Source organism: Pantherophis guttatus, chromosome 15 (assembly GCF_059756535.1).
Source record: "Pantherophis guttatus breed Tessera chromosome 15, ASM5975653v1, whole genome shotgun sequence".
Classification (NCBI taxonomy): Eukaryota; Metazoa; Chordata; class Lepidosauria; order Squamata; family Colubridae; genus Pantherophis; species Pantherophis guttatus.
The window spans coordinates 1,628,985-1,640,038 of NC_142077.1; the positions used below are offsets into that span (position 1 = coordinate 1,628,985).

The 11,054-nt window shown below is 42.5% G+C and overlaps 1 protein-coding gene across 1 annotated transcript; it reads right to left on the minus strand.

The window, feature by feature from the left end:
* Positions 1-1,051: 1,051 nt before the first annotated feature.
* UTS2 (urotensin 2) lies at positions 1,052-4,912 on the minus strand. The gene is made up of 4 exons (XM_087879384.1): positions 4,813-4,912; positions 2,122-2,235; positions 1,684-1,727; positions 1,052-1,238 (listed from the first exon to the last, which is right to left on the minus strand). Exons 1-4 carry the CDS (start codon positions 4,910-4,912, stop codon positions 1,122-1,124), a joined length of 375 nt encoding a protein of 124 aa, XP_087735510.1. The 3' UTR covers positions 1,052-1,121.
* Between the last annotated feature and the right edge of the window lie 6,142 nt (positions 4,913-11,054).

The window sequence follows — 11,054 nt, forward strand, 5'->3', positions numbered from 1 at the left end:
GCCTTAGGCATGAAAGCCAGCTGGGTGACTTTGGGCCAGTTACCAGGAGATTGGGAGTTCTAGTTCTGCCTTAGGCATGAAAGCCGGCTGGGTGATTTTGGGCCAATCACCAGGAGATTGGGAGATCTAGTTCTGCCTTAGGCATGAAAGCTTGCCAGTGACTTTGAGCCAATGGCCAGGAGACTGGGAGTTCTAGTCCAGATTTAGGCATGAAAGCCAGCTGGGTGACTTTGGGCCAGTTACCAGGAGATTGGGAGTTCTAGTCCTGCCTTAGGCATGAAAGCCGGCTGGGTGATTTTGGGCTAGTCACCAGGAGATTGGGAGTTCTAGTTCTGCCTTAGGCATGAAAGCCGGCTGGGTGATTTTGGGCCAATCACCAGGAGATGGTGAGTTCTAGTCTCGCCTTAGGCATGAAAGCCAGCTGGGTGACTTTCAATCCAATCCACCTCACAGGGTTGTTTTTGCGGGAAAATAGGAAGAAGGAATACAGCTAATCCCCTAATTCTGAAAAGCATTTTGGGGTGCGCAATACAAATTTTACATCGTATTTTTTAATCTTTGTCAGCCACCCAGAATGATGTCTGAGAGAAGGGCAGTTATATAAATTGATTTTTGCGATGTGTGCCTTTCTAATTTTCTAAACATGAACAGGATCCACAGGGGGCGGGGGGGGAGGGGAGAGAGAAGGAAAGTCATTATCTGCTTCCAATAATACGAACAAATCTAGAGATGATTTTATTGGAATGCAGCGTTCATGTATTTTCCACAACACCTACAGCAATATTCAGTAAAGAAAGATACATATTCTTCAACCAGTAGATGGCAGTGGTTATATGTTTGTCTTTTCTCCGAATAAAAGATTGCTGCTTCCTAGCCGCAGTTAAGCAGTAACGCACATGTCGACTGTGCACTGTCTGTTCTGTAGGGCTATATACAGAATTTCTAATATACAGATTTATTAAATCCCATGCAAGTAACATAGGAGTTTTTGCCCTCTTCGGTATGACTTTATTTTCATCACGTGTGCGTTTCCAGAAATGATATGCAGGAATCTAGTCTATTGCTTGATCACGTCATAAATTATAGGGCAAGGGATTGGAAGCGAGTGGGTTCCCAGCCGGTCACACACAATATTTCCAGAAGCATTGAGAGAGGTTCCTACGTTTCTTGTACTGCTTCCTGGCAGATTCCCATAAGCGTCTTAACAGCATATTCCGGGAGAAGTTTCCAATCGGTGCCTGAAAGTGGGGGGGAAAAAAACCAGACATTTTTCGACTTACAACCACAATGGAGCCCAAAATTTACGTCGCTAAGTGAGACATTTGTTCATGGGAGCTTCGGCCCATTCCGCGAATTTTCTTGCCACGTCGGTTAAGGGAATCCCTGCCGTCGTTAAATGAGTAACCCCCGTTGTTAACTGAATCTGGCTTCCCCGTTGACTTTGCTAGTCTGAAGGTCGCAAAAAAGGGGATCACGTGACCCCCCACCCCACCCCTATGTTTATGAACGAAAATTGACCAAAATAAAATGAAAAAAAGAAAAAGAATTGGAAATCTTCAGAGGCAAAAAAAAAGGACCAAAAAACCCCCAAACCATTTCAGATCTAATTTCTCTCCATTCACACACACACACGCACACACACACACACACACACACACACACACACACACACACCCTTCTTACCTCTTTAACATATTCCCTGGCACTGAAGCTGGAGGGACCGAGACCTGCAATGAAAAACAAAACTTCAAAATATTTGGAGTCCTACTGGATCAATACGAGCTAGCCGTGTGCGGCGGCAGCCAAAAATGCCAAATTTCACTCCTATTTTTATTACCCATTATTCCTAATCTATTTTGATTGATTTCTATTGGGAAAAAAAATACAGAACCTGTAAGGTTGCAGGAAATACAGATTTTTTTGGGGTTCCTTGTCGGGAAGTTTATACTTCATTGGTTGCTTCTCTCTTTGAAACAATCTTCAAGAAAAGGGGACTGTGCTTTAAGCTTTTTTGGGCATGGAGAAAAGACAGGTAGGGTTTTTGGGCGGTGAGATAGCACGATTATTCAAGGGAAATATATATATATATATATGCAGGGTTTTTTTTTTTCCCTGTCTTACCTGCTTTGCTTGGATTGTTCTCTATTGGTGCTTCAAGTCTCCTGGCCAAGGATTGATGGAAAGGTATTCTGTTAGTCAAAGGCTCCAAATTTAGCTCGGCCTCTTCATTGTTGACTGTTGGTGGAGAATAAGATTAGGAAGAAACGAGAATGGTATTTACAGATGGGCCTCCCCTTCCTTCCCTCTTCATTTTCCGTGAAAATGAGGAATGGCCTTATTCCAGGGGTGAAATCCCCCAGGTTCTGACTGTGTCATTTTTGTATACTTCGGATCAACATTCCATACAATATATACATGATATACATTCAATATCTAGTCCTCAATAGCCTTATGTATATTTCCAATTTTTATTTCGATTATCTATCCAGGTGTACCATTTTTCCCAGACCGCGTAAAATTCCGAATCATCTTTTTCTTTTAGTTCTAGGGTCAGTTTATCCATTTCGGCACATTCATATATCTTCTGAATGATCAATCCCCTTTGGTGGTGTATTGCGTTCCTTCCAGTATTGGGCGAACGCAATTCTTGCCACTGTTAATATGTGTAGAATCAAATATCTTTATCTTTCTATCAAATTTTGTTTTAAGTATTCCCAGGAGAAATGTTTTTCGGCTTAGTTCTATTTGACATTTTATTATCTCTTGAAGCCATCCTTGTATCTTAGTTCAGTACTTTTTTCGCTTCAGGACATAGCCACCAAGCGTGTAAGAAGGTACCTTACATTTCCAACATTTTGGGCTTAAATTTGAGTACATTTGCTGGGGCTAACAATGAATGGCTTGCCTCCATCACTGGAGGTTTTTAAGAAAAAGAATAGACAACCATTTGTCCAGAATGATATATATAAGGTCTCCTGTTTGAGCAGGGGGTTGGACTAGAAGACCTCCAAGGTCCCTTCCCCAATGCATTATTCTGTATTCTGCCCTCAAAATAAAATATGGGATTTCCCATTCTGACTGTAAAATTCCACCGACAGAATGGCATGTTATTTCTATCATCGGTTGGAGAAGAGATATAAATGATTAAGTATATAAGCGTGTATAAATATGTGCTGAGTAGAAGATTATATTAGTGACGGCTTGATATTATGGATAGGATAAGGGTCAAGATAGAGGAAATAATAACTATACAGAAGAAGAAAGAATTATGGAAGACAACACCGAGATGTCGCAGGGAAGAGATAATTGATGGATTAAATGTTTTGTTTGTCTAAAAAATAAAAAAACTTTTTATATATATATAAAAAAAGAATTGCATATCGGGTGACAGATTCTTATCTTGATCCTTGTAGACAACTTGAGTTCCATTTTAATGATCATAAAACAGAGAGATGGTTTGTCTCAGTTCTCCACCAGTTTCTTTTCTTAATCATATTTCAGATAATTTTTATTTCTCCTACATTCCCCTCCCTTCCCAGATCAGTCTGGCAGCACCCCAAAAGTGAGATAGAACGACCAACTTTTTCTCTTTTTCAAAGTCAAAAATCCTTGCAGGCTTCAAGTGGGCACCCTCAAATGCCTTCAACTGGCCCCATAACTCACGTCAGATACAACCGAACCTTACGGATTCCTAAGATGAGGAGGGCACACCTATTCACAGCTGATTTCCTACCACTTTTACATACCCGGGGAGGGATGGGGGACGACTCCTCGACTTACGACCACAATTGAGCCCAAAATCTCTGCCGTTAACTGAAGTGAGACAAGCCCTGACTATAATGAGATTTTAGCTGAAGCTGGCTGTCATTTTGCTTCGTAATATCTGTTTTGTTTTGTTTTTCCCCCCCCCCAACCGAGTTGAGTTGCAATTGCAAACTTGGTCCTCCTGAGGGAGTCCTTTCTGTTAGATTTAGCTTAATTCGTGAAACCAAATCTGGATTAATCAGAGTAGAGCTGGAAGGGACCGTGGAGGTCTTCTAGTCTAACCCCCTGATTGAGCAGGAGACCAAATGCCATTTCCATCCATCCATCCATCCATCAATCAATCAATCAATCAGAATAGAGCCAGAAGGGACCTTAGAGGTCTTCTAGTCTAACCCCGTGCTCGAGCAGGAGACCATTTCGGACAAGTAGCTGTCCAGTCTCTTCTTAAAAACCTCCAGTGATGGAGCACCCACAACTTCTGGTGGCAAGCTGTTCCACTGCTTAATTGTCCTCACTGTTAGGAAGTTTCTCCTTAATTCCGGGTTGCTTCTCTCCTTGATCAAATTCCATCCATTTTTTTTCTTGTCCTGCCTTCAGGTGCTTTGGAAAATAAGTTGACTCCCTCTTCTTTGGGGCAGCCCCTCAAATACTGGACTATTGCTATGATATCCCCCACCCTCGTCCTTCTTTCCTCTAGACTAGCCATACCCAGTTCCTGCAACCGTTCTTCGTATGCTTTAATCTCCAGGCCTTTAATTATTTCAGTTGCTCTTCTCTGCACTTTTTATTCAGCCCTCCCCAAATCCTGGTTCTTTAAAAACAGCCCAATAGTTAGCCATTTTCTGCCCATTTGTAGTCCCTTCAACTGGATTTTAACAGGAGGACTCCTTCTCATCTTTGGCTGCTTTTGCCAGTTTGCCAAAGAATTTCCTTTGGGACTTTCTGGTTTTCCAGAATGGACTCAGCTCCTATGAAATGCATCCTTTTCTACTACGATGCCAATGTCCTTAACTACCGGAGGAATCCAAAGAGTAAATCTCATCTTACCTGGGGACCAAGCAGATAGCTCCTCGCTGATCCTGGGCATGGACCACAGCCGTCCAAAGAGGGAGAAGAGCAGAAGGCAGAACCAGCTCAGCTTCCCCATCCTTCACACTTTAACTTTAGTGTGGAGTTCCCCTGCTGGCTGTTGTCTCTCTCCAGAGGTTTCTCCACCTTGAGCTTATATGCTGTAGCCCACCTGTGACCTCATCACGCCCATGGTCTCCTCCGCCCCACCCAAAATTCTCCAGCGAACGTGTCGTCCATTTGGGTACTGAGGTCATCCTTCCAAGTCGCTTTGTTAGACCATAAATCGAACTGTCTGATGGGCAAAGCGAAAGCGATGGAGAAGGGGAGGAGGAGGAGGAGGGTAGGGAGGGAGGGGGGGAAGAGAGAGAGAATCGAGAAAAAGAAAACAACTTTATAAATCGGGCATATAAAAAAAAAAATCAGAGAGTACTTTCGGAGTGATAAATCACGAGCTAATGAAAACATCGGACGTCATTCGGGAATGGCCCGAGTATTGAAACGGCTGATTTATGAAGCTGGGGAAGCTTGACGCAAGTCATCCGAGCGATATGGCATGGGCTGGCGCTTGGAGATGGATGAGGGAAGATGCCCTGTTGCGTTTCAGGTTGCCAGTGCCAAAAAAAGAGGACGATGAGCAGGGAATTAAACAGCCATCCCGGCCGGGTCTCTCGTCTTGCCTCCCGAACGAAAAGTTGAGATTGACGTGGTGATGGGTTGCACTGAAGTCCTGGTTGACTCGTCTCGTAAACTGCACCTTGAACATGAAGGTTATTGTTGTTGTTAGTTGTGAAGTCGTGTCCGATCCCATGGACCACGTTCCTCCAGGCCTTCCTGTCCTCTACCATCCTCTGGAGTCCATTTAAGCTCATGCCGACTGCTTCGGTGACTCCATCCGGCCACCTCCTTCTCTGTCGTCCCCTTCTTCTTTCGCCCTCCATCGTTCCCACCATCAGGCTCTTCTCCAGGGAGTCCTTCCTTCTCATTAGGTGGCCAAAGTATCTGAGTTTCCTCATCAGGATCTGGCCTTCTAAAGAGCAGCCAGGGTTGATCTCCTCTCGGACTGACCAGTTGGATGGCCTTGCAGTCCAAGGGAGTCGCAGGAGTCTTCTCCAGCACCAGAGTTCAAAGGTCTCATGAAGGTACTCGAGTAGGTATGGGACATGGTATCCAACAGGACAAATGTCCCAAGGATGCCAGCTTTTGCTGACCCCCTGATATGGAGCATGGTAGAAGAAACCACGAGGAACAAAGCCACGGCCTTCACTCTGGAGGCAAAAACATATGAAGAACGGTTGGTGGGATTGGGTATGTCTAGTGTAATGAAAAGAAGGACTAAGGTGAGACATGATAGCAGTCTTCCAATATCTCAGGGGCTGCTACAAAGAAGAGAGAGTCAAACTATTCACCAAAGCACCAGAAGGCAGGACAAGAAGCAACGGATGGAAACTCATCAAGGAGAGAAGCAACCTGGAACTAAGGAGAAATTTCCTGGCAGTGAGGACAATTCATCAGTGGAACAACTGGCCTCCAGAAATTGTGGGTGCTCCATCACTGGAGGTTTTCAAGAAGAGTGTGGACAGCCATTTGTCGAGCATGGTATACAGGGTCCGCTGTTTGAGCTGGGGGTTGGACTAGAAGACCTCCAAGGTCCCTTCCGACTCTGTTATTGTATGAAGTTGTGGGTAGGCTCCATGCCGAACAAAGAGGAAGTTTAGGGGTGACATGATAGCAGTGGAATAGAATAGAATAGAATAGAATAGAATAGAATAGAATAGAATAGAATAGAATAGAATAGAATAGAATAGTATAGAAAATAGAATAGAAAATAGAATAATAAAATTTAGAATAGAATAGAATAGAATAGAATAGAATAGTATAGAAAATAGAATAGAAAATAGAATAATAAAATTTAGAATAGAATAGAATAGAATAGAATAGAATAGAATAGAATAGAATAGAATAGAATAGAGAAGAGAAGAGAAGAGAAGAGAAGAGAAGAGAAGAGAAGAGAAGAGAAGCTGGAAGGGACCTTGGAGGTCTTCTAGTCCAGCTCCCTGCTCAAGCAGGAGAACCTATACTATCTCAGGTAAATGGCTGTCTAGTTTCTTCTTTAAAAACCTCCAGCGATGGAGCACCCACAATTTCTGGTGGCCAGCTGTTCCACTGGTTAATTGTCCTCACCGTCAGGAAGTTTCTCCTTAATTCCAGGTTGCTTCTCTCCTTGATGAGTTTCCATCCATTGTTTCTTTGGAGAAGATGGCTCCATCAACCAACCAACCTGGCCAGATCTTGGGACTTGGCTCTAGCCAGTTTCTCCAGCCTATGATTCCAAGCATCGGTTGGCCCTTTTAAGCTAGAAGGCAACGAACGCCAAGATTTTGGGTGGGAAAGCTGTTTTGTTCCTGCTGAGCTCTCTATTGTAGGGAAAGCTGAAAACTCTCACCCTGGCAGCTCCTAGAAGAGAAATCATCCTTGAAAAGTGATATTATTAGCGTCACTCGTGGTCCTCGCCACCCCAGGAAAAAAATATATATCGATGCTGCTGGGAAGTTTTCTAAAATTATCTTCGGGTTTTGTTCCTCTAAAAAACAAACGAGTTACGGTATCTCCAGCGTTGTGTCCACCTGCCAAAAAGTTCACACGTTTTGGCCCAGGAATAAAAACGCCTTTTTTTGTTATAACAGCTGGCTTTTCTATTTTTTTTTTCTTTTCAATAACAGAGAAAAGCGTCGATTTTTCTGCGGAGTTTTTCATCCCGGGATCTGCCTTATAACCCAACCGAGGGAAGATTTTTTAAATTATTATTATTATTATTATTATTATTATTATTATTATTATTATTATTGTTGTTGTTGTTGTTGTTGTTGTTATTATTATTATTATTATTATTATTATTATTATTATTATTATTATTTGGGGAGTTCAAAAGCTACCTGTGGCTTCTCCGAGTTAAAACATAAATAAATAAATCCCCCGTGAACTTCTATATTTCTCTTCTGAAGCCCAAAGGGGTGTGAAATATTTATTCCAAGTTTTGAAAAAAAAACTTTTCGTGGACAATTGAGTGGGCCTCCCACAAATTTCGACTGCTTGATTTCTTTCTTTTCTTTTTTTTTAAAAAAAAATTATTTATACATTTTTCTTTAACATATATAAGTATTTAAAAGACAGTGTAATGTCTGGGTCATTTTACATATACATAATAATACCGTGTTTCTCCAAAAATAAGACCCTGTCTTATATTTTTTTGAACCCCAAAATAAGCGCTTGGCCTTATTTTCGGGGAGGTCTTATTATTTTGGGGCGCCTGGAACAAGATGGGGCTCCTCTTGCCGTCTTACCTGATTTCCAGCTCTGCGTTTAAGTATTTTCGGGGAGGGCTTATTTTCGGGGGGAGCTTTTTTTTAGCACAGGCGCTCAAAAGCCCGGGTGGGCTTAATTATTTAATATTTTATTTTATTTCTTTAATATAATTTATATGTCACCCTATCTCCGGCTCACAACAAGTAAAAACAAAGCCAATAAAAGACATAAAATACATAAATATACATACATAAAATACATACATGTATAAATATATAGTTTAAACATTTATTATCAGGGGATGTCTTATTTTCGGGGAAACAGGGGTAGTAATAATAACATTCTTTACTTGTATATTATGGTATTCTTCCAGCTTCTAATTTCTACCTTTATTATCTAACCATTGATGAAACAAATCCCAAATTAAAATATATATATATTCTGTGCCTTCTTTATTCTTTATCTTTAGGGTTAACCTATCCATTTCCTCACAATTGAAATTTTTTAAAATTATATTTTCATTTGAAGGAGCTTCCTCATTTTTCCAGTGTGGTGCGAATACAATTCTCGCTGCCATCGAAACATGTAGTATTAAATAGAGATTCCCTTTATTATATTTTTCTGGCCAAATAACTAACAAAAATATTGCTGTCTTTAAATCTATCCGTGGCTTTATCATTTTCTCTTCATTTCTTGGTTTCTCGTTGTAATAATTGCGTATCGGAATGTGATTTTTGAAGCCACTGCATATGAAGAACGCGTTGTTGCAGGAATCGGGTATGTCTAGTTTAATGAAAAGAAGGACTAGGGCAGACATGATAGCAGGATTCCAATATTTGAGGGGCTGCCCCAAAGAAGAGGGGGTCAAACTATTCTCCAAAGCACCAGAAGGCAGGACAAGAAGCAATGGGTGGAAACTAAGGAGAGAAGCAACCTGGAATTAGCGAGAAACTTCCTGATAGTGAAAACAATTAACCAGTGGAACCACTTGCCACCAGAAGTTGTGGGTGCTCCATTACTGGAAGTCTTCAAGATCTTCTACTTAGGCAGAGGGTTAGACGAGAAGACCTCCAAGGTCCCTTCCAGCACTATTCTGATTGATTGATTAATTGATTGATTGATGGATTGATTGATTGATTGAAATGGTCTAGGGCAGGGGTGAAATCCAGCAGGTTCTGACGAACCGGTAGCGGAAATTTTGAGTAGTTCGGAGAACCGGCAAATGCCACCTCTGGCTGGCCCCAGAGTGGGGTGTGAATGGGGATTTTGCAGTATCCTTCCCCTAGAGTGAGGTGGGAATGGAGATTTTGCAATATCCTTTCCCTGCCGCATCCACAGAACCGATAAGGAAAAAATTTGGATTTCACCCCTGGTGTAGGGACTCCTGCTTGAACAGGGGGTTGGACTAGAAGACCTCCAAGGTCCCTTCCAACTCTATTCTGATTGAACTCACCGAGCCAAGTTACTCTCTTGTGTCTTGACAGTCTATGGGAGACAGTCTTGTCTTCTAAGTTTTGTCCAGTCACCTTGAAATTCCGGCTGTTTGCACGAGGCCTACGAGGCCAACGAATTTCGACGTTAACGGGCGCGTGAAGCGAAGGACGGGAGTTCGAGGACGAATCCCGAATCCCTCCTCTCGTTGCTTGAATGGCCTCCACCCCGGCCCTCCCCACGCGAGTCTCACGCCTTCTGTTCCTCGGTGTGACTCACACCCAATGCATTTCATTCTCTTTTTTATTTATTTATTTTTTTTTATCTCCTGCGCAAAGTAATTAGGTCAGTCGATCGCATGACCTCATTGCTCACAGCCAAAAGTTTTCTCCTTCAAACAAACTTGCAGGAATGCAGCTCGGAAGAAAAAATTAGCAAGCTGGAAATCCTCAGGGAGGGTCACCAGGATGTATTTTGGCCCTTCCCCCCCCCCCACATCCATCACACACACACACACCTGTCCCCTCCATTGTGGTTGTTCTCCTTCCTCCTTGGCTGTTGTCCTCCTGGACTCTGGAGAGCATCTTCCGAGGAGACAAGATACAACTTACAACTTACAAACAGTTCCTTTAGGGACCGTTCTAAGTTACAACGGCACGGGGGGGGAAAGTGAATTAGGACCGTTTTTCTCATGCTTAACGACCGTCGCAGCGTTCACGTGATCCAAATTACGACCGTCGCAGTGTTCACGTGATCCAAATTACGACCGTCGCAGCGTTCACGTGATCCAAATTCGGACGCTTGGCAACTGTATTTAGGACAGTTGTAGCATCCCTGACAAAATTTCCTGAGAGTTAAAACAATTAACCAGTGGAACAGCTCGCCACCAGAAGTTGCGAATGCTCCAACACTGGAAGTTTTTAAGAAAATGGTTGGCTAACTGTTGGTCTGAAGTGGTCTAGGGTTTCCTGACTGAGCAGGGGGTTGGACTAGAAGACCTCCAAGGTCCCTTCCAGAATAACTCTGTGATTCTGTTTTCTGTCCCCGGGGTCAGGCGATTGTCCTTTTTGCGACCTTCTGGCCATCAAAGTCAACGGGGAAAAGAGATTCACTTAACCACCATGTTCCTAACTTAATAACCGCAGTGACTGACTTAACAACGGTGGCAAGGAAGGTCGTAAGACGGGGCAAACCTCGCTGAACGAATGTCTCACTTAGCGGCATGAATTTTAGTCTCAGTTGTGGTCCCGGGGAGGCCGCAAAGATGGTAACTGTGAAAAACTGTCCTGTGTTCCTTTTTCTGGTGCTGTTGTCACTCTGAACGGACACTAATAATAATAATAATAATAATAATAATAATAATAATAATAATAATAATAATAATAATAATAACTTTATTATCATTGTATGTGTATACAACGAAATTCACTTAACACCCAAAGAGCAGGTCCAACACACATAACAATTCCCAGACACACTCCCAC

Coding starts and splice junctions, on each gene's coding strand:
- UTS2 (XM_087879384.1), bottom strand. CDS start 4,912: ATGGGGAAGCTGAGCTGGTTCTGCCTTCTGCTCTTCTCCCTCTTTGGA. Junction 2,236..4,812: donor GCTATCTGCTTGGTCCCCAG/GTAAGATGAGAT, acceptor CTCCACCAACAG/TCAACAATGAAGAGGCCGAG. Junction 1,728..2,121: donor GAACAATCCAAGCAAAGCAG/GTAAGACAGGGA, acceptor TTTTCATTGCAG/GTCTCGGTCCCTCCAGCTTC.